Source organism: Scleropages formosus, chromosome 1 (genome assembly GCF_900964775.1).
Source record: "Scleropages formosus chromosome 1, fSclFor1.1, whole genome shotgun sequence".
NCBI lineage: Eukaryota > Metazoa > Chordata > Actinopteri > Osteoglossiformes > Osteoglossidae > Scleropages > Scleropages formosus.
In genome coordinates, this window is record NC_041806.1 from 45,734,448 (window position 1) to 45,758,853 (window position 24,406).

At 44.4% G+C, this 24,406-nt stretch overlaps 1 protein-coding gene across 2 annotated transcripts; it reads right to left on the reverse strand.

Moving 5' to 3' along the window:
- Positions 1-17,708: 17,708 nt before the first annotated feature.
- vgll2a (vestigial-like family member 2a) lies at positions 17,709-23,687 on the reverse strand. 2 transcript variants are annotated; one of them, XM_029255949.1, is made up of 4 exons: positions 23,267-23,687; positions 21,330-21,594; positions 19,683-20,195; positions 17,709-18,769 (listed from the first exon to the last, which is right to left on the reverse strand). In XM_029255949.1, the coding sequence occupies exons 1-4, from the start codon at positions 23,348-23,350 to the stop codon at positions 18,729-18,731; spliced, it is 903 nt and encodes a 300-aa protein (XP_029111782.1). In that variant the 5' UTR covers positions 23,351-23,687; the 3' UTR covers positions 17,709-18,728. The 2 variants fall into 2 exon arrangements, with proteins under 2 accessions (XP_029111782.1, XP_029111781.1); XM_029255948.1 differs by having other exon boundaries at positions 17,709-18,913.
- Between the last annotated feature and the right edge of the window lie 719 nt (positions 23,688-24,406).

Sequence of the window (24,406 nt, forward strand, 5' to 3'; positions counted from 1 at the left end):
TTATTCTTTCCAAAGTGGCAGCCAGAATCCGTCAGTCCTGACCTAAATCAATATCCAATTTCCTGACATTCTGAAACGACCAAAATGAAAGCTGTAGGCTTCCTCTGCGCTGGTCTTTCTCAAGGTTGTTTCTTTTTAATTAAAATTTATATTAAAAATTTGATAATCACACAATCATAAAATCCACTTTGTATTTGCAATACCACTACATTTTGTAGTGTTTCAGTGTTTACCTCTGTACGTTTGGCACGATAATGAGATTTTTCATTGGACACAACTTATCAAAGCTTTCAAATTTGCCTCAACATTTCCAGTGGCGGATCTGAGGACGGGCCACTATTGACTAACCTAAATTAGGTCTACATTATTTAAAAGACAACAGCCATGATCCAATTCAACCTTCGTGGCATTTTTCTTCCACAATGGCTTATTAATTTAAAGCCAGTACCCCCTTTTTATTTAAAAAATTACTATAACTGGCAAACTCACAAGGTTAAATAAAGTAATTAAAAATGAAAACTTTAAAATTTTAGTAGTCAACTCTAAGGACAAATGCCACCGAGGTCTTTCGGAGTCTGTCCTGTTATACACAAGGCATTTGGCAGCACCAAAAAAATCATAAAGCAGGCTTAACCTATAACATGAAATCAAAAAGGCAACATTTTCATCTGCAAATTCATCTTGAAAAACATTATCACCCTTTTTAATCTAATATTTGTGATTTAATTTCCTCAGAATAAACAATGATTCTCAGATACCACTGAAAATGTTTTGTAGTTTGTGAAGGGACATTAAGGGCTTCAAAGAATCCTAGCCTTGGATGAACAATACAGGATTTGAACTTATGACCATTAGCGCAGCATGGGGGTGCAGTGAGTATTGTTGGTGCTTCAGAACTCCTGAGCTGGGAGGCTTGGACATTGATTTGAATACGTCTCTGCTGCTCACTATCACAACCACTTGCCCAAGTTAGGGTTGCAATGCTCTGGAGCCACAGTATTGGACAGGCAGTCAGTACTGATGCAGATTATTATTATTATTATTATTTGAATACATGTATACTAGTTTTGGAACAACTAGTAGCATAGCGGTTAGAACTGATGCCTTTGGACCCAAAGGTCACAGGTTTACATTTACATTTATTGATTTAGCAGATGCTTTTCTTCAAAGCAATGTACATCTCAGAGAAAAAATACAAAGTGTGCATCACATCAAGAGAAAGAGAGATTTGGATGCAGACACATGATTCTAGAGCACTGTCAATTTGTAACATACCACCCTATGAGCCAGTATACATTACATGAAGGTTTATCTATTACTGAATTATTTCTCATTTTTAAAAAAAAATTATTAAACATAAACATGTATACGTTTATCATGATCTTACAAGATTAGGGGAGAAGCAAGTCCAAAAGAGGTGAGTTTTGAGATTCTATGTAAATGGAGCATGAGATTCAGCAGTTCTGAGTGAGAGGGGGAGGTCACTGAAGTCTGAACTGAAAAACAGACATTGTTCCTTTGGGCATCAGAGGAAACAGTCTGATAAAACTTCACAGGTCAAGTTTGTCTGAATTTTTTTTTTTTTAAACAATCACATGTCAGATATGCGCTCTAAAAGGTCCATTGGTTTGTTGATTTTTGCTAAGTCAATCATGCCATAAGCAGTAAATACTTTACTTCCTAAGGACATACACCTAGTAATAAAAAAACTGCAAAAAGCAAGCAGAAGTACATTGAGTTGGGCAACAATTACTGAAAAAAAATCAAAAAATTTCTGTAGAACTGTAATGTAATAATTTGTAAGTGGGCAAATGAATAATTTGTCTTGAATGAAAGCAAATAAATAATGCAGTAATGCTACTTGTAGATCCCATAGTTTAGGTTTCCATAAAAAGCTGAGCTGTGAAATTTCAGATAAAACAAAAAGGGCTCCTAGTGCGTGACACAAATTATTATTATTCCTCATTTAGGTTATGTCTTTGTCCAAAGTGAGTTACAATATAAGCTCATTTTACAATAATTTACCTATTTATACAGCAGGGTATTCTTAATGTGTCAATTCATGGTAAATACACTGACCAATGGTGCAACAGAAGAAGTGGGATTCAAACCCAGGACCTTCAGATTGCAAAGTGACAGCCCTAAGCAGTATGTCCAGTACCGCATTGCATGTTTACGTTGCTACGAGACACTGCAAACATGTTACTCTCGACAGGTCTCCACCTTGTAAGATCTGCGAATTTGGGTACTGCTCCAATTCGACCGCACTGGCAGAGAGCAAGAAGGATAATCTGATAATAACTATCAAGTCATCGCCCAACCTGTTATCTTCCGGCATACCACATTAGTCACCTTTGAGGAGCCCCTCATGACTGCTAACTCCACCTGAGAGCAAAAAGAAAATATTTACACTCTGTTAAGTGCCTGTTTTATGAGCTCCCCTTACTGTTTTGTGCACTTTCTCAGAGCAGTTTGAGTGAAGTTTTTTTAGAAAGCAGAACAACACTGAAGGAAATTCTCTTGACCAAGTAATTAAAGGTAACCAAGGTGTAGGTTCAAATCCAACTCAGACTGTGTGGACTTTGCATGTTCTCCTCGTCTCTCCCGGTTTTCTGCGGGCGCTCGGGTTTCCTCCCACATTCCAAAGACACAGCTCCAGTGAACTGGTGAAGTTACATTGCTCATAATGCGTGCGTGTGTGGCTACCCTGCAATCGACCAGCGTCCTGTCTATTGTCCCGTGATTCCAGGATAGGCTCCGGACCTCCATGACCCTCCCCAGGACAAGTGGTTAGTAAAAATAACAGACTAATTGGGATTCCTTTTTATACTGGATAAAATCTAGTCAGTTTTATAGATGCTATTAAAAAAATCTCACCATCACAGGAAGGGAGCAGGGGGTGAAAGCAGGGGGGTAACATGTATGGATTGCGCACAGGCAATGACAGGGACTCAGCACTGGTCTTAAAGGGCCACGGTCCCAGAAAACCATTAAAAACCATTTAAATCATGTGATTCACACACAGTGAGGTCACCTGCTGTTCAGAGATCAGTAAATATCAATAAAGCCAGTTTGTATCGGCTGAGAAAGGGGTCACTATGAGGAAGATCATCCATAAATCGATTTTTCTTCTTTTTACCTGATCAAAATGGACTACTAAAGTCAACGAAAGTGTCTGGTACCAGAATGTGCCAAGCAAGACAGTTATAATCTCTCCATTCATCACATATGATCAATTAAAAGATAAAAATTTGTCTTCACCTCTAAAGAGAGCAGGGTGTATTTATGGTACAATTACCTGCAAAGGATCGGTTGGACATGTACTAAATAAAACTGCACAGTTTTTAAATTTCACTCCTGTTGCCTCATACTCATAGTCGACGAACTGCCACCGAAAAATGCGTAATTTAACAAAGTTCTGCGGATAAACTGCTGCTCATTTCTGCTTTTAAGAACCTGTAAAAAATGGCGTACCTGAAAACGAGATAAATCCAAAGAAAGATCCTCAAAAATCTGACAAAAAAAAGCCACCCGTTTCCCTTTGCTAGTATCTTTTATTCTTATTATTCTTGTCTACCACATGTTACTAAAGAAACTATTCGGGTTTTGTGCTAGGGCGTTTCAAATTTAATGCTTTAATTTCACAAAAAGTAGCTGTGAGGAAACACGAAGACATCCTCGCCACAGGAATGTTCTCGCCTGTTTACAACCCCGGCAGACAATGTCGGTGGTCTGACACTCATAAACTGTGCTCATTGTCGAAAAATAAGTGGATGACGCTTCCCTGACCCGCGCCCGGAACCACGATAAAAGGAAAACGTCTTTTTTAAAACATTTTTTTACGTATTTCAGTGGTGGCTACAGCACGGCACCTACACGGCCGCACGAGAAGCGGGTAGCGCGCGAGGAGCAGCGCGAGCAGCAGCAGCAGTAGTAGGAGGAGGAGGAGGAGCGCGAGCGCGCGCGCGCTTTGTCGGACCTGGAATGTTAATTCATCCCGCGAGGCGCGGAGCGGAGGCGTCCAGCGTTTTTTTTTCTTTTTCTTTTTTTTTAAAAATTTACACTCGGACTAAATGATGAAGCGTCGCTCAAAAGACTCGGACTCAAAAGGCAAAATATTTCCACAGATTATAATAGTTTTTTTTTTTTTTAATCTCAGTTTCTGTGAATTTATTCTTTGGCGATGAATTCATGTTTGTTTTCAAAATCGAAAGCGGAAAATCCTTCATCGGAATGCACAGCCACAGGCAGGTGTGCGTAGCAAAATAGCTAACGTGTTTTTCTCCGGCCGGACGCTTCTTTATATTATTTGTGCTCATTATATTACTTTTCCGAGGTCACTTTCAAGTCGTCCTTTTTAATTTTCAAAAGGAAAATGTTTCGTGCTCGTGAAACTTAAATGAATACCCAATTTGATATGCTTTACCGAAGATACTGGAATTAGAATGTCAAGATCAATACTTAAAAATGTGATTTTAAAGAAAACCCCAAAAATCACTCAAACAGAGGAAAAAACATCCCCAAAACGATGAAAACTGCAGTATAATGAGGCCTAAACTGATGTTATAAAATCCAAAGCCTCTTGATATTAAGAACAGCGCCTTTACCATGGTACAAATATTTCTGAAGTATATTCACACACACACACACATTTTCAGAACCGCTTGACCCTTACGGGGTCACGGGGAACCGGAGCCTACCCAGCAACACAGGGCGTAAGGCCGGAGGGGGAAGGGAACACACCCAGGACGGGACGCCAGTCCGCCGCAAGGCACCCCAAGCGGGACTTGAACCCCAGACCCACCGGAGAGCAGGACTGCGGTCCAACCCACTGCGCCACCGCACCTGAAGTATATTCATTATCTTTAATTGCATTTTCTTCACCATGTCATATGACAGTATAACATTTCTGGCTGTTGTGGAGCAAAAGCCACATGCGTTTCCCTGTCCGGCCATTAGTTGGCAGTAAAACGCAGTCAAACAATAGAAATGGAAGCGTAGGACAACCTCCATTCCGCTCCTTTCCACGGTGTTACTTTGTCTCCGGTGTTCATGAGTCATCGAACAAGATGAAGAACGCTGCACATGTTCATGCAATGAATCAATCAACAGCTGACATTATATTGTTGCCCCACAGCTCCTGGTTTGTTGAATTGGCCATGGGTTTGAACATGGCTTTGCTATGTGGAGGGGGGCACGGGGGCGGAGTGGGTTTGGCTGGGTCCTGCTCTCTGGTGGGTCTGGGGTTCGAGTCCCGCTTGGGGTGTATTGTGACAGACTGGTGTCCCTTCCTGGGTGTGTCCCCTCCCCCCTCTAGCCTTACGCCCTGTGTTGCCGGGTTAGGCTCCGGCTTGCCTTGGGACAAGCGGCTTCAGTATGTGTGTGGTGTTTGGATGTTCTCCCCATGTTTGCATGACTTTCTTTCCACAGTCTAAAGATATGTTTCAGGTGAATTGTTGAAATTGTCTACATTTTCCATTGTGTGTGTGATTGCCTGAAGTGTTAGCCAACTGACTGCCTTTGACATCCCTGTCATGTCACATATGCCAGACTGTGCCATTAGGATATGATCTCTGTTCAGGTGAATTTTGACATTTTGTTTAGCGAACTCTCTTGATGGGATGACCTGAGAAAAAGGACGGCAACATATTTTCGTAGCCATGCAGAAGTGTATTAGGAATTATGAAGTAACACAAACACCCCACTGTTGTGCACGTGTCAATGATACAAAAACAAGCAGAAGTGCCAATTAAATTTTAAATACCTCCAATACAATATAGATCTAATGATCCAATAACGGTTATGCATTTTTGAGGTGCTGCAAGTGATTGCGTTTTGCTTTTCCAAGGCTCCACCAGGCCTGCATCCTGCTCCATTTTGAAGGCTGAAGCGTGTTATGAAGACAACACGTCTCGTGGAGTCCGCCACAGCTGTCCAGTGCTGTAAGAGAATACCCTGCAGCGCATCAATCTCCCATGGGGCTGACGGCTGCTATGTCCACCTGTTCATCCATTGCCTCCGAGCGGCCCCTTACGTGTGGGACGGCCAGTCGCGCGTCCCCTTTCCTTTCGCCACCCGCACGCCGACGCAGTCCTCGCTGTCGTCCTACTTTCACCGGCGTGACAGATCCGTGCTTGGGTGGCATGAGACGCACACTCTGCAGCAGTATAACATTTCACACTCAAAATGTGTCCTTCTCATTCCATTGTGTATCCTCTTGGCATGTTTTTTAAAGTCCAATGCATAGTTTGTAGTCTGCAAATAATGTTACATGTAAAACAAGAAAACATCTAATGTGTGGACCCATCCACCCCTTATTGTGCTGCTGTGAAAAAATTCCGAGACGCAGATACGCACAAGAACTGTGTCACAAACACTGTATAGCTGTCAGTCTAATCTAGAATGCCACCTTTTAAAGTTCTTGTTTAAACTGCCTCATGTATAAAGTACTGTGCAAAAGTTTTAGGCAGTTGGGGAAAAAAGCTGTAAAGTGAGAATGCTTCCAAAAATAATGCTCTTACTTAATAAACTTCCTAGAAAGCTTAGTAGCCATCCATCGTCAACAAGCGGTTGGCGTGGCGGGCTTGGCCAGGTCCTGCTCTCTGGCAGGTCTGGGGTTCGAGTCCTGCTTGGGGTGCCTTGCGATGGAGTGGTGTCCTGTCCTGGATGTGTCCCTTACCCCTCCAGCCTTGCGCCCTGTCTTGTTGGGTTATGCAACAGTTTGCCGCGACCCCGTTTGGGACAAAAGCTCTCGGACAGTGTGTGTTTGTATTTTCTTTCTTTAACGACATACAAAACCCTTACTCTAATACTGTAACTTTTTGCAAAAGAAATGCTTGGAAGGGGGGTGCGGTGGCACAGTAGGTTGGACCGGGTCCTGCCCTCCAGTGGGTCTGGGGTTCAAGTCCCGCTTGGGGTGCCTTGCGACGGACTGGCATCCCGTCCTGGGTGTGTCCCCTCCCCCTCCGGCCTTACCCCTGTGTTGCCGGGTTAGGCTCCGGTTCCCCGTGACCCCGTCTGGGACAAGCGGTTCAGAAAATGTGTGTGTGTTTGTGTGTGAATGCTTGGAAATCTAAAATATGCTCTTTCCATTGACACTAATGCAGAAGACATTAACAAACACACACACACACTGGCTGAAACCACTTATCCCAAGTGGGGTTGTGGGGAGTCAGAGCCTAACTTGGTGACACAGGGTGCAAGGCTGGAGGGGGAGGGGACACAACCAGGATGGGATGCCAGTCTGTTGCAAGGCACCCCAAGTGGGACTTGAACCCCAGACCCACCAGAGAGCAAGACCCAGCCAAGACTGCTGCACCACTGTGCCCCCCCATAGAAGACATTAAATAAATGTCTAAAACAAATATTTTTTGTATAAGACTTTTGCACAGTACTGTATGGCCTGGATGTGGGGCTCGGTGGCGTGGCGGGTTTGGCCAGATCCCGATTAGGATGAGCGGTTTCAGATTGTGTGTGTGTGTGTGTGTCCTGGACTACAAAGGCCTGATCTCACACAATCCAGTGGTTTGTAACATCTGGGCTATATAGACTGCCAGACTACCTGACAAGGAGTGTATCTCTGGTCTAAAAGAAAGAGCCACACAACAAAAGAGAGGAGTGCTTGCTGTCATACTGCCCGTAACTACGGACAACACGCAACAATGGGAAAATAGGAGAAAACCAAAGCAGGAGAACCGACCCTCAGAAGAACTTCTGAAACACTGCAGTGTCACGAGATGGAGGGCGGACTAAAGCTCTTCATATTTTACCATCTTTCTGGGTGTGTGCAACCCTAGGGGTTTGTTTTTGCTTTTTTAAAAAATCCCCTTATGAAATCCCTAAACCCCCCTTTCCCCTCCATCCACACTCGCACCCCAAGCTCGAGACGACTGCTGCCCCTGCCTCGGCACCAGCGCGAGGAGCTGTGATGTTAAGCCACTTACCAGGGTGTACGGAGGAAGTGGTCAGGTGAAGTGCACCTGTGTTTCACACCTCTTCCTGTCACGGCCCTCTCACTCGCTCTCTTGTCTTCGCTTTCTTCTGTGGTTTCTTCCCTCTCTCTTCTCCCTGACTGCGCTTGTCAGGTGAATGCCGTTGTGCTCCATTAGTCAGTGCCCCCAGCCCCCCTCTTCCAGCAGGATGCACCCCCAGGGCTCGGCGCTAATGGCAGGGCGTCCAGAGTTGGGCATTTAGCAAGTACAAGGAAGGAAGTAAGGTGCTCTCAGGTTACTTGCCCAGGTAAGACTCTGTTTGTTTACTCGTACCAGAACCGGCTCACGGGGGGTCGCAGCTCGGCAAAAAAGTGCCCAAACATGAAGAACTGTTGACATTTTCAGGGGGCTGATACCTAATCTCAGCTCTATGTGTGACCAAGGGCTCAAGCTTGGCGGGTTTCACAAATCCCACCTCTGCAAAAGTGAACATGAAGGGAAGGAGGGCAACTTTTCAACCTGTTTCTGCTACACCAGCGCATCTCTCATCCTTAGGTCGGGATGTCCAGGTGGGCGGGGGTGCCCAGGTGCAACTGTGTAAAGCAGGGCCAATGAAAAACACGCACGGCAACGGAACGAAAGCACTTCTAGCTGTGTTACCTGGTGCCGGTCACTTGATAACTGCATTGCTGAGTTTGTTTTCTGCAAGAAAATCTAATTTTTTTTCCCAAATTCTTTCTCTAAACCATAACGTAGGATCTTGAACGAAGGCCATTTTGCAATTGTTTTACATGACTTAAAGCCTGGGACAGCTGGTAGCATAGTGGTTAGAGCTGCTGCCTTTGTATCTGAGCCTGAGGACTATTTATTCCCTTCCAATCCTTATTTATTTATTTATTTACTTACTTATTTTGTTGTTTGTATCAAGTGTTCTTTCTGCTGCTCTTCTTCTTCTGAGGGTTGCCATTCAGAATTTCATTGCACTGTACACAGTAGCAATAAAGTATCTTATCTTATCTAAAGGTTCCAGGTTTGATCCCCAACTCTGGCTGTAGTACCCTTGAGAAAGGTACTTACCCTAAATTTGCTCCAGTAAAATTACCCCGCTGTACAAATAGGTAAATAATTGTAAGCGTGTAACAATTGTAACCTTAACATTGTAAGTTGATTTGGAGAAAAGCATCAGCTAAATGAATAAATGTAAATAAGTTTAAATAAAATTTTGCTATTGATATATTTGCTTGCCCATTATAAAAAAATTATTTCAGTAACTAGAATTTTCAGTATTGTTGGTGTATCTTTTGACAACTATAAATAAAGCAGTTAATTCGATGTCATGCACGTTCTCCTTACTTCTTCGGGATATTTTTCAATCATAAAAGGTCACGTGAACCCCAAAACCAAGCCTTCTGTTTAGTGTTCCGCCTGAGTCCTTTAGAAAAAGATATACTGCTCTGACACAAAGTGCAAAGCCGTTCAGGGAATCTGACGGCTTTTAAGACGTGGTGTCCATCATCTTAAAAATAAAATGCTCGCTATCGACAGGGGGACGACTGACCCTGGAGATATGACTTGATGGGGTAATTTTGGCACCAGGCGCCCCACTGAGCAGCCAAGATCTCGAGAGTATGTGGAGCAGCCCTTGGGGGAGGACCCTGCTCCAGGGGAAACTGGGCCTGGATGGGTCCCCGGGCATCATAAATCAGGCCTACTAGGGGTGACAGTGCCAACTGCCCCTGCAGCCAGCAGCTCAGCTCTGCTCTTCCTTCCCTGACCCCTTTAAATCTTTGCTCTGTTGTTCTGCCTGAGGAGAGGCTTCCAAGACATACCAGTGCAAACAGCAGCTGCCTTAGCAGAGTACTTTACCCTCATAATATAATTTTTTTGACCTGAATGACAGCACAAGCTCTGGATAGTTCTAGAATGCACATAGATGTCACTCTTACAGGACCAGTTGCTCCCCAGATGATTTTTTCCTTCATTTTTATGAACCACATGTCCAGTGCACGGTTGCAGTGGTCCAGAGCCAATCCCAGAAGCAGAGACGGCAGCTGAAGCTGCTGAACGGGACACCAGTCAGTCACAGAGCAGTCATGCACACACTCTTTCCCTCACACACACACATACATATTGAGCTGGATTCAAACCCACAGTCCAGGAACAGTGAGGAGCTGTGAGCCCCCAGTGCTACTCGTTGCGCCACCATCTCAAGATAATTTAGACTGATTTTCTCCAAGATCATATGATTCACTTTTTTTTGCACTTGTAAATGTTTTTGAATAAAACTCTTGTTTCTTTTGTTTTTTGGAATGTGTGTGTGGCTCACCGCTGAACTTGCTGGGTACAGCACCACAGACCACTGACACATATCATGAAAGTGACAGTGCAGTGATTTTGGATAATCACTCACTCACACACACACACACACACACACACACACACACACACACACACACACACACACACACACACACACAGTCTGAAACTGCTTGTCCCGGGTGGTGTCGTGGTGAACCGGAGCCTAAACCAGCAACACAGGGCGCAAAGCTGGAGAGGGAGGGGACACACCCAGGACGGGACAACAGTCCATTGCAAGGCACCCCAAGCAGGACTCGAACCCCAGACCCACCAGAAAGCAAGACCCAGCCAAACCCGCTGTGCCATCGCATCCCCCCCCCCCTCCCCCCCCTTGGATAATCAGCTAAACGTGAACACAGTACATAAAACCAGTGATGGATCTCAGTCTCTGTTTTGGATCCTGAGTGGACGGTCATCACAGGTAAGCAGGGAGCTGACTGGCCTGTTCCACCTTACATGGAATCACAGAAAGCTTTCACAAAAATTCATAACTTTCAGTGGATACACTTTTGTGTGCGTGTTTAGAGTCCTTGTACGCACAAATGACTTGGTGCACTTCCAAAAAGGCCTGTCAAGCGAACTCAGTGGAAAGCAGCGCCGCCACTCTTCCAGCAGGATTTGCTTTATTCCACGACCGAGAGCTCTGGCATCGGAATACCTTGGCCCTCTACCAGCGCAGCTGTTTTTCCACATTTCCTTCTGTTCTCGCAAATTTTAATGTTTCACATTCTTCGTTACTCGTTGCATAACTGACACCAAGTCACACACTTTGTGATTTGTTAACACGGTCCGTCCGCATATTTGTTGTTGCATGTGTTTCGACATCCAGCCGTCCAGAAAAGTGCTTTGTTGATACGTCGACGTGGTTCCGCTTACAACCTCTGATGTACACACGGCGGGCAGGGAGGGGACGGTCGCCGCTCAATCCGGTGGCAGGAGATTGAGTGGAAAGACGGAAAACCTAAACACTGCTCTGAAATAAATCCAGCAAATTAAGTTCCCCCTCCGCAGGTGGAAAGAAAATCACTTTTTTTAACCAGTTTTTTGCCCCCTAAGCTTTAAAATCGACTTGAAGTACTACGCTTTATTTTTATATTTCTCTTTAAGTGTTTTTTTTTCTGCTCTTTGAAAAACTGCCTCTTCTAGTTACTCCCAGCAAATGCTTCACATGCTCATTGTCAGCAGATTGTCTTCTGGGCCATTTGCCCACACGCAGCTCTTTTTCCCCCCTTTCCGTCGTTCAGTCGGTCATTTGCACCCGTGGACTTTGTTTGGTCCGCGACGAGAAGTGTAGCAAAGCGTGTTCGCTATCTGCGGAATTCCTCGCGCAAGACCTGGAGATTCTGCCCGACTGTCAGGAGCGTTCTGCCTGGGTGAACACGCAAACAAAGTGCCTTTCGGTGAAATGAGATACCCCCAGTCAAAGCTGAGCCTCAGTCTCCGTGCGAACACTTCAGCAGTGTCAAGGAGGCTGCGGGCCTGATATATAAAGCCATCTATTTGATTTAATTTAGAATTAAATGAATGTAATGACAAAATAAGGGCACTGGTAAAATGACGTGCGTGAAAAAGATCTACTTATTTGTGGAGAGCATCTCATTAATAACATTAGTGAATGCAGCCTTTTACATTTACATTTATTCATTTAGCAGACGCTTTTCTCCAAAGCGATTGTGCATCTCGGAAAAAAAATACAAAGCGTGCATCGTGTCATATTTTGGATGCAGACGTGTGATTCTTAAGTGCGGTTAGTTTGTTTCTTTCCATCATATGCACCAATGTTCATCACATGAGTAGCTGCATAAAACTATTAGAATATTGACGATTCCTGATGACCTTCCTAGTAAAAAATGTTTTTTTTTTTTGAGATACATATAAACACTTATGTTACATTACAGGAGTAGCTGCGTAAAGGTTTATCCAGGCATGACCTTAAAGTTATAGTGCATGAACATTTACACCTCACATGAACTTAAGAGGTGATGGGTGAAGTGAGTCTGGAAGAGGTGAGTTTTCAGACCCTTTTTAAATGTGGACAGAGATTCAGCAGTTCTGAGCGAGAGGGGGAGGTCGTTCCACCACAACGGAGCCAGAACCGAGAACCTCCGTGCTTTACCTTGCGTGCGTGAAACCATGAGCGTAGCAGTCAATTTTAAATTTAAAGGTGTGATGCAAGCTACAAAATGTGTCGTTAACACATTCGCGCCCAATGACCTTTAAACACTAGCAAGATACACTATAGTAGGCCTACACAGCAGCGCAATGTAACACACATACACACACTATTGGCAGCTTGGAATCACCAATTCACCTGAAACACACATATTTGGGCTGTGGGAGGAAACCCACTCAAACATGGGGAGAACCTGCAAACTCCACACACACTGAATAGGGGTCAAACACACATCCTCTGACACCACCCAGGTACTGTGAGATAACAGTGCCAGCTGCTACCCGCTGCACCACCTTGCAGTTGCCATGGATACAACGGCATTCTTTAATTGCATTTGAAGTTTTACTAGTTATTAGAACTAGTTTACTGTAAATAAAGTTTAACTAAACCATAATAAACAATTTGATGTAGTGCGAAAAGGCAGCTGTGTTGTGAAATAGCATCTTACCATATGCAAAATAAAAAAATGATGTGTACAAGTTGGCCATAAAACTGGTGAGGGTAGTGTAGTGTTACACTTGCTGCCTTGTACTCAATGGACCCAGGTTCGAATCCTGTCGTAGTACCCTTGAGCTTGAGCACTTACCCTGACCTGTTCTAGTGAAAATTACCCTGTTTTTTAAATGGGTCAGTCATTGTAAGTCACTTTGGAGAAAAGCATCAGTGAAACAAATATAGGTGGTGCACCTGACATGCTGCTGGTCCCCTCCAGCTCCTATGTTTTGTCAGCTCACAAAGCAGGGAAAAAGAAGGACTAACTCTAGCATGCCATTGTTTCATCAAGAACACTTTTTTAAATTAAATATAACACCCATGTGAGACAGAAGAACTGATCAGAGTGAGAAGCCTTTAATATTTACATAAAAATTATATTCTGCTCTTTGACCTTGTAGAGCTATGTGTAAAGAGGGCTGAATTTCCAGTTGTTTGTTTGTAAACTGGTAGCCGGGGGATTAGATGTGACCAAAAGCTGCTCAAGGAGTCACCCTGTGCCTGACGCCCAGAGCGTCCCCACAGCTGCTAGCTGGGCCCTCCAGCCAGGCTTCCAAGTTCACATTTCTAGTGCTTATGTTGACTAATGTGAAAAATGCCAGCGGAGGCCGTGTGAGAATTGCCAGCCATGTGGCACATGTGGATGGTCCGAATGTTCTGCAGAGCCGCTTAACAGCTAAAGCATTAGCCGGCTCGACATTCCTGAGCAAATGGGGCGAGGCGTTACAGTGAGGACTGACACGTCCAGATTTTTTTTAAATGATGGATTCTTTGATTGATTGAATTTCTCATTGGTACAGATACTGTTGGCCGATATTTTCTGAAATTAATTTGAAATAATAGTACAATTACATTCTAAATATAACGAAAAGCACGTCAAATTAAATACTGATGCAAAGGGGTGACTTTTAGGTTCAGGGCCGACCAAAATGTTAGTTTTTGGATTTCCGAAGTCCTATCGAAGACAGCCATCAACGCGAAGATGAGGCTCACTTTTTCTCACTTTCTAACAGTTTTACACACAAGTCGAAAATTACTGCAGGGGGTCAAGTTAAGCATTTTCCTCAATCACAGAGCAACAGCATCCCTCCTGCGGTTTAGAACCTGTAGCCTTCATGCTACAAGTCAGATGCTTACATTTATTTAACAGACGCTTTTCTCCAAACAGCCTTCCAATGAACTCTGTGTAGTGCTATGAGCCCACACACCTTATTCACCGTGGTGACTTACACTGCTATATACACTACTTACGATGGGTCACTTATCCTTACATCAGTGGACCACACTCTCTCCATCACTCACACACACCGTGGGGGAACCTGAACACAATTATTCACCCATTTATACAAGTGGATAATTTTACTGGAGCAGTTTAGGGTAAGAACTTTAAACCTTGATCACTTGAATCAGTCCCTGTGCTGCAGGAATCAATCAGTTTAATGATGATTTACCCATTTACACAGCAGAGTATTCTTACTGTGTTATTTCAGTGCAAGTACCTCAATTAAGGGGACTACAGCAGGAGTCAGATTTAAACCTCAGACATTAAGATGACGGTTTTATCCACCACACACCTGCTGCCACTAATGTTTATCAGCATGGGCATTTTTTTAGGCAGGTGCTATATTGTTTTTAAAGCAGAAAATTGTGCTACCTTAAAGTATTAACAAGTGATTATGCAGCACATTCAGATTAAATGTTTTGGGGAAGGGGTGCGGTGGCGCAGTGGGTTGAACCACAGTCCTGCTCTCCGGTGGGTCTGGAGTTTGAGTCCCGCTTGGGGTGCCTTGCGATGGACTGGTGTCCTGTCCTGGGTGTGTCCCCTCCCCCTCTGGCCTTACGCCCTGTGTTGCCGGGTTAGGCTCTGGTTCCCTGTGACCCTGTATGGGACAAGCGGTTCTGAAAGTGTGTGTGTGTGTGTGTGTGTGTGTGTGTGTGTGTGTGTGTGTGTGTGTTTTGGGGAAAAGAACAAACCTGAGAAAGGCAGTCAAGAGCAGCGACATCCATGACTTGAGGTGTGTGTGTCACCTTCCCTCCTGGGATCATGTCCTTCTGTCCCTCCTGGTCCGACTCGACTGTGCTCATGCGGGGACGGCAGTGGGGACACAGAGCCGCGCGCGTGACACCCAGAAAGGGCGGCAGGGGTCGCGCGCTTCTGTGCGCACTAAAATAAAGCCGTTCCCGTTTATTTATGGCGTTTGATCACCGTTCTCCAGTGGAAGGATTATTGTCACTGCAGTACAGTGGAGTCACAATTTATAATAATAATAAGCACCTTTACGGAAAATACACTGCAATTACTTGCAAAAAAAATAAACCGAAGAGGACTGCAAAAGCAAAATAAAAATAAAACAGCAACACACACTACATGATATTTACTGTATCTAGTAGTGTAACAGTAACAGAACTCCTATGAAGCGGGAAATGCTGAGGGGGCATCTGGGAGTGTCACAGGTCACTCGAGGTGGGGGTGGGGGGGTCATCAGCTTCGTTGACGCGTGGAGCGTCCATCAGTGTTTTTCATGCTCGGATTTTTTTTTTTTTTAACATGAAATTAATTTTTTTGTTTTTTTTTTTTTTTTTAAATTACATTAAAAATACCGGGGAGATCAGAGGTGCGAGTCCGACTGAGCGCGCGCACGTCAAAAAGAGCCGTAACCCTGACCTTGAGGTGAACATATTCGAAAACACAAACACGCGCGGCCTGGTCTGCACTTCATTAAATATTTTCGAAAAAATGTTAGCCTGGTCCATTAATAATGAGCACAAAACCATAAAAAGATCATTAAATAGTAATAATAAACACGATAGACAGTGTGAGTGTTCCGAGACATAAGATCTCAGAACAAATTACAGCGCCAACATACACAGACAAGCTGCATCGAGCTCGACACACACACGGCACCCACTCGGGACTAACACTGAAAAAATGCACAGAGCGAGAAAGCCGAATGTAGATTTAAATTATTCATAACTTTATGACAAATGCCACTGCGGGCTGACTTAGCGACTTAACGTCGCCGGTATAATTAATATTACACGGTAATTAAAATTCCTGGGGTGTGTTTTTGGGTTGCATTTGAGAAGTTCACGGAATCTCGCCCGAATCAGTGGTGGATTGTCGTCTCCCCCCCCCCCTCACAGAGAGCACATAGTGACAACTGGCTGCGGACCCCCTGCGACCCCGGCGACCGCGGGTCCCTTAAAAGGCCACGAGGGCTCGTGGTTTCCAGGGTCACGTGACCGGCGGCCTCGCTCCTCCTCCAATTAGCGCCCTCCCAGCGCCGCGAAATTTATGAGCCCCCGCATTCAGATTGTGCGCTAACTTCACAAATATTCCAGCCACGGAAGGGGCGGCTATCGGGTGTCCGCACCCGTGCCCGTGCTCGTGCCAGTGAGCGCATCCCGACACCGGCGGCCTCGAGCTCCGAGTGCACGCGGGCCTCCACTCTAGCGGCGCCCCGCCGAAACTCCTCATCATCATGTCATTGAGAAAAAGGTCATTCGTATTTTAAGGTGAATCTGCTAATGCCCAGGCTTAAAATACACCATTTCTTGGGGAAAATAAAAATTTAAAAATAATGGAGCATTAACAAGGGGGGGGGGGGGGGGGGGGGGGCGATTCGGGTGGACGTCCATATGTGTTACTTACAATATGAATGTCATTACACAGAAATCATCCTTCATCTTTGCCAAAGACCCTAGTTCATCTAAGAGCCTATTCAGTGACAGCAGTTAGGTCTCCAAGCATGAAGGTCACCCTCTAAAAGCAAAGCTTCCAAATGTGTTATGAAACCCACATTACTGCAACCAAATTCAGTTCTTTTCTACACGGTTTTATTTCCGTTTTTAAACCCTCATAGCAGGATGGTGTTAAGCTGTGTGAATAGGAGCCATTGTTCCCCGGGTCCTTCCCTCCTCTCCACCCAGCCGTCCTGTCCCTCATCAGGTCGCTCGGATTTGACACGACTCTACAGCTGTCTACGACTCATCTACAGAACACAACAGAAGTACAGCGGAGATGGAACACATGGTGGCTCGGACACATTTTCTTTTGTCGTCCTGTTTCAATTTAGCGGGCCTGTATCCTTGTTCCCCTTGTAGATTAGCACATTGTTCTAAATACTTATTCTCATTAACAAGTTATGCAAACAACGTATCCCCCTTCAAAGCACACAGCGATATTAACGTTCTATCTCTGCCGGTGATGTTTATTCCAAAGGTGCCAGTAAAGTGTTGTTTGGCTCCCTGATATGTAATAGAGGCTTCTCAGTACTGTAAGCTCTTCTGGCACGATGAGCACATTTCCAGCTAGATTGAATACTTCTCTATGGCAGTTCATCAAAACCCAAAAATGAACATTTTAAACACCGCTTTCACAAAAACCCTTGCAGTAAACATCATATTTTGTAATAACTCGATTATCGTTACCTTTAGCATATAAAAACAATTGAAAGAAAAATCATTGAAAATTAAGCTTTCCAAAACATCCAAGAACTGGAATTTCACTGAAAATGTCATCAGTCAAAGTCTACTTAAGTGCTTTTCAGAATTATATGCGGAGGCTTTTTTTGCCGTTGTACATTTTTCCATTGAACAGAGGAAAGCAATTGAAAGTGGTCTATTCAGGTAACACATGTCCTGCATAAACCAGCCGGTAATTTGAAAAGGGCTTCAAAATCTCAGAGTGGAGGGAAGAATGTTTTATATTTCGTTAAGCTCTCCATCATAAACCACAAAACACTTCTCTGCAAGTCACTGACTTCCAGCTTTAGCCTTCCAGAACAAATTACGGAGCCATTTATCAGGAACACGTTCAGTTTTAATGATCCTGCACTGTTTCTGTATAGTTAAAAGCTAAGACATACAATACATAGCATTTACATCAGGATTGTACCAGGAAGAAAAATACTTTGTCAATATATTAATATATTCACATTCAAAAACAGCTGACTAAATATTTCACTTTCATTATATAGACAAGGACAGGATAACAATGAAGATCTACAGTGTAAAGATCTTTAATTCAACCCTTTTCACAGTTAGAATCGTCTTTTCCTTAATCCACCGTAAAATAACTGCACCGAAGAGTATCTCACACCAGCAAACACACAGAAAAAAAACACACACAAAGATGGAGTGAAGTGGTGCAGAGATTGTGTGTCCACCATTCATCTCTGCTCTCCCTCCATCCCAAAAGCACAGACCAGTTGTTCTCTGGTGGGGGGGAGTACAGATCTGACAACACGTTCCTTGTGTGGAGGCCGGACCACTTGGCTCGGCCCGACTCGGTGCAGCGACACCGCGACCGTGTGTCCGTCCAGTTGAGGAACAGTTGTCGCTGACAGCTGCAGGAGGATACGCACAAGGCGAGTGGCTTCAAATAGTCTCCGGTTGCTTCAGTCGTGACAGAATAGTTTCCTCTCTCATGTCGGTCACCGATTTGCTGTTTTCGAAAAGAAATCGCAGCACTGTGAACTTTGAAAACCGTCACAGAGGTTAGGTTCATGTTCGTAAGCCTCCACATCTGCTTTAGTCTGTTCAGAATTTCTTGGAAAAAATCAGCTCTTTTCCCCTCGAGTTCCCTCTGGAAAAGCCGAAAGCCCCCGATTCAGACGGACAGCGGTAAAGGGAGCAGCCTCCAGTAACACCAGTGCATTCTGGGAAGTTCTTCTCTTAAGGCCTCTAGAGCCTCTCCCCCTTACTGTCTCTGTCATGCTGGAGGCTCCCTGTCTCTCTCGTCCGCCCGGTTTCTGGAGGGCTTAGTGGAGGGTTCAGCTGAGGATGGTCCCGCCACAGAGGGTGTAACGTCGAGCTGCAAGTGAGATTAGAATCTGTTACAGAAAAGGTCTGTCAACATCTACAAGGCAGAGTGACACCGAGCCCCGGCTGGGCTGGCTGGGGGCGGCACAGCTCTAAAACCAGTACATGTCCTTGCTCTTATCCTGCGCCGGCAGACCTGAGAGTAAAAGAAAGGAAGAGAAGTGGAATGAGAGACAGAGAGAAAGAGGAGACAGACAGATGGTGAGAGAAGGAGGGGGGGGGGGGGGGGGGGGGGAGACAGTGAAAGAGGAAGGGAAGGAAAAAAATGGGCAAGAAGAGAATATTAGGAGAAGGAAGACAACGATCTTGCTTCTAGAAGCTGGAAGCCCTGAAGCAGGAGAATGTCAAAGCAATGGCCACCAAAGTACAGGCAGAATGACAATAAAGGATTTGCCTCTGGGGATAAAATTAACTTGTGGACTGGGACCATTTGCCACCATAATTACTAGTAAATATCACTATCACAGTAGAATCAAAGGTGTTTTATTATTATTATTACTATTATTATTATTATTATTATTATTATTATTAATCAGATAATGATAATCTGATGACGATAATTAATTTGCTTTGCTTAATTTCCAACATGATTAATAATTAAAATAGGTGTTATATATGATCACATGCAGTATATATATATATATATGAGACTAATTAAATAAATAGTAAATGTCTTCATGTAATTAATATTATCACTCTGGCAGACCAGAAGCAGACATCTATCTCCTGACATCAGACATTTGGAAAAACGCAACAATGGATCATAAGAATCTGATATAATGATATGTGTATGTGTACATATAGCATGTGAATGTCAACTGTTGTTCCTACATACAGTGGAACAAACTAGAACACTGTGTAATTTAAAGGGTGGTAGAAAAGGATGGAATGGGGACTGCGGTTACCTGCATCCATGCTGAGACCGAGACTCTGGCTTATGTCAGATCCGGTCCCTGGAAACGCTCCAGTCCACGCCGAACCTGCTGTGTCGCTCTTGTTTATGTCACATTGCGGGGTCCCAGAAGCGGGCGTCCCAGTGGGGCCGAGCCGATGAGGCCGTACAGAGGGCATGAGCAGTGAGCCGTATCGAGGGTCGAAGTGCGTACCGTAGACATCATGCATGCCGGGCCGGGGGTATGTGGAGCTCTGGGTGCCGATGGCACCTCCAAGCGAGTACGGGTGGTGATGATGATGATGATGGTGGTGGTGTGCAGGGTGCCATGGCTCTGGAGGGGCTTGGTGGAGGTGGCTGTGCAGGGAGGCGGTGGAGTAGGGGTCCGCAGGGAAGGGCATCTCGGCATGGCCGCTCCCCAGAGTGCTGCTCAGGCTGCTGCCCAGCGAAGCGGTAACGGACGGCTGGTAGGTGCTGTTCCAAAAGGAGGGGGGGAAACTCCTCTGGCTCATGGGGAATGATCCGTCTGAGACAACAGGAAGATGACAACAGGTTGTCACAATGCTGGTTTGAATGTGCAGCGTGCGACCAAGATGCGGCACGGTTGTTAAGAATTCGACAACAAAATGCAGCAAGTTCAAGTCTCGAAGAGAGCCATGCTGCGGTAGCCTTGAACGAGGTACTTTTTCTGAACTGTTTCGCCGAAATACTCATTAGTGTACACAAAGCGTTAATTTCCTCTGGAAAAAATATGCCACTTTGAGGTAAATAGGCAGCAATGCAGAATAAAATATCATTTAGTGCAAGTACTGTACATATTAATAAATATTACAAGTTTTTTTTTTATTTTCACATGACTTTTCCCTTTTTTTCTGAAACTGTAACCATAAGTTTGTACATATAGACTTTATAAACCTAACTATCTGACATCCTGTAGTACCCCCGGTCAGCCTTGTTCGTGATGACTGAAGTGCATCAGCTCATGATGTGAAATTTTAAAAACCAAACTCTTGATTACATAAAATTTCAGTTAAAATATCATCTGCGCATCCATTAGCAGTAACGCCTTGCCCGATGCAGGGTCCTGGTGGTACGGAGTCTGTCTTAGGGACATAAGGCGATGCTGGATAGCACCCCGGCCAGGACACCAGTAAATTGCAGGTTATTTAAAATATACTGGTTCGAATCAACTAATGAAAGCCACATTTTCTCACAGTGAGTGAGAACTCTGGATGTCGCGAAGACGACCCAGCGGTCAAAAGCACTGACTGCGTTTAACTTTGGGTCGCAGGGTTTCAATCTCACTTCTAACAATCTAAACATCTTTCAAGCAGCTGAATAAAAGGGGAACCACTGTAAACACTTTAGGATACACCTGACCGCTTTGGAAAAAAGGCATAAGCCGACGGAACAAAGTAAAACATTAAACTTTTTAAACAACTCGTGCCACGCAAAATCAAGATCGTCTTTCACTAAAGCGGGTATATCGTGAAACGACGTGGTTCACGATATACTGAACGCGCAGACTTTTTGCGTCCAGTTGCCGTTATTGTTATGTCCTTTTTACATGTAACACTCGCCCTTGACTCGTTTCCGCGCTGAACGACGAGCGCCACGCACGCGCTGCCGCGACCCGCACCTCGCCGCGCGGATCATGTACCTCGCGCGTGCTTGTTGCTGCCGCTCGCGCCGCCGGGCTGGCTGAGCGCGCGGCTGAAGTGCTCGTCCACCACGGAGCCGATGTCCCCCTGGAAGTAGGTGAAGAGCACGCAGCGCGGGTTGATGTACTCGGCCTCGGGCGGACGCTCCTTGTCGTGCGCGCACTCCTCCTCCTCCTTTATGGCGGGCGCGGCGTGGCTCGAGAAGGGGCCGCTCGCGCCGACACTCTCCTGCGCCTCTTGCATCTTGGGGTAAAGTGCGAGTTTCTGAAACGGCGGCCACAAAAACGAGCATTAATACGGAACAGAGCAGTGCATTAAAAAAAAAAAAAAAAAAAAAAAGTTAAGGAAGATGAATGGGGCAAAAAAAAACCTGTTTAAAAGTTTGTCGAAAGCAAAGCGTTGATTTTTGCACTGATAAAGCTGAGGAAACGTGTTCGATCGACGTTCTGTCGCGTATTGGCCGGCGATTATATGACAACTAACGAGAGGCTATTTAAGTGTCACTTCGTTAACCTGTGATTAGGCCAGTTTGACTCGGTTATGTAACGACATTCCGCTCATGGACCCCATTCTCTGGGAGATTTACTGTCACTGATGATCTGCTTCCCTCATCTTCCACCGTCGCGTAGCAAAGCCCTTAAAATATCGTTTAAATCCGTCTCTAGAAATAGTTATTCATCATAATTTTATACAAGATTCTACATCCCAGAACTATTCCAGAGTAATGGATCATATGTCACTAAAGTTACATTTTAAATGTACAAAACAGTCTTATTTGCAGCGTAAGTTGTAGGAAAGTCCGTTTGAACCCCAGAATCCAGTACGAACACAGGCGTTATTTTTAAGAACATTTTCACACCATTCCAAAAGTGAACCTCCTGCCCCCGTTCAAACAGAAACCGGGAGAGCGCAAGAAAAACATTTTTTTGAAAGGGATTTAGAAAGTGTTTGACATTTCAAAAGCACACCTTTGGAAGCGGACATTCACAGTCCTGCCGATGCCAGCAGTTGATCAAAATATAGCGAAATAAAACAACCCTGCAATATGGCAATTAGAATGATCACTTTTACGCAGTATTGTGAGAAACTTTTAGACTCCTTTTGTTAGAAATATAAATCATTACAAAGTTACAAAACAACCTGCGAGCAACTCAAGAAATATTGGATACGATCAGTGTATTTATATGCAGACTACTGTGTTATTTAATTATTTATGCACAGTATATCTGGCTTTATCGTAAATTAGAAAAATGTTAAACAGAATTAGTTTTTCGTCCTGAATACATTTATAAACAGTAAAGGTACCCTGTATAAACGATGGTAACGCGGGGGTGTATCAGTTTAAGTAAATAAGCAAAAAGCAGATAAAATTTGACAACGAAAACTAACGATTGAGATGTAACATTTTTTAAAACCAAATACAAATACGAAATTAATTACTATCTACACTGCTGCACGCGACGGCGTCCGCGTGGTATTTTAAATACCCGTTTTCAAAATATGGCTATAAAGTGGTAATCAGTAAATCTGTAAAAACAAAACGGCATGAAACGCATTTGCAAATTTTCGTTCCTCTTTCGGATTTATCTGAGCGATCGTTTTTTTTTTTTTTTTTTTTTTTTATGAAGTACGAACCCCTCTTAAAAACACGTGACTTTAAACTCACACCCAATTCACAGCAAACTTGAGCGTACAATACAGTAAGTTTTTCTCAAAAATAGCGTTCATTTTTAAACTCCCTGCTTTTGAACTAACTCTCATGTGAAAGTTATTGTGAATTCCGCGAACTCTGATTTTGAAGTGGCACTGATTTTCATTTTGAAGTTGAACCACCGCGGGCTTTCGAAGTGTGAATTTTCGAATTTGAACCCTGATTTTGGACTAACTCCGACCCATCCCAGCCTCTGATTTGCCGCTCTGGCCGAAACATACGCACCTGCGGATGATAGGGGCCGTACGCCGCTGTGAAGAAGGACTGGGGATGACCGTACACCTGATACATCACATCCAGGCAGCTCATGGCTGGGCACCGCGCGCGCCTCGTCACGGCTTATCGATCGGCGGCACGAGCTCGCGCTTCATTGGAGTCCATAGATAAACAACAGAATCTCCCTGAAAACTGAGAGGAAAATGTTTAGATTTCTCTTATTTGTCCGAAGGTAGCGGAAGACCGTCCCGTCCAGGCGCCGCCGCGTCTCCTTCTGCGCCTGGGTGTCTCCGCGCGGGCAGTGGAGCGGGAGTCGCGGGAGGCGCGCGACGCGCACGAGCCCCAGGTTGGGAGGATCGACCAATCTGCGCGCAGGCGTCCCCGCACGCGCTCGAGAGAGAGAGCGCGTGTGTGTCCGTCTGTGTGTGTGTGTGTGTGTGTGTGTGTGTGTGTGTGTGTGTGAGGGAGAGAGAGAGAGAGAGAGAGAGAGAGAGAGAGAGAGAGAGAAAGAGAACAGTTTAATTTACTGCGGGCCGATTACGCGGGAACAGCCAGGTCTCGTTCCCAAAAGAGGAAACTTCTCTTGTACCCTTGAGAAAGACACATACGTACTGTAGTTTAGAATTGATTTACTGAAGGAAACCCAGTAGAACACAAAGAAAGTGCAAAACAGCGAAACTGTAGAAAACCAGCCAGTTGACTATTTCAATGCTCCGAGACGTTAACTTTGTTCTGTATAATAGAAACCCTTAATTATTTAGCTAGGTGTGAAAGTGTGCGTTACTGGTGTAATGTGGCTGGAAATCAAAGAGTACTTAATGTAACATTCGGAAGGAAAATACTTCCTAAGAAAAACTATAACAATTTTTATTTTCAGAAACATGTGTAAAAATACGTTCAGATTAGTCACATATAAAATCTTCGGATATTTTAAAACAACATTAACAGTGAAGTGTTGGTGTATACATATATTCCAAAACATGCTCCAAAACGCAAAAAAACTGTAATAAAATTTACTTGAAATTGCTCTGCAAACTCGTCGTGTATTCTTTACGTTCGCCAGCTATATATGGAATATATTTTGGAACTGTATTGTTACAATTTCCTATTTGACTGTCCGTATTTTCCGAAAATAATAGTAAATATTTT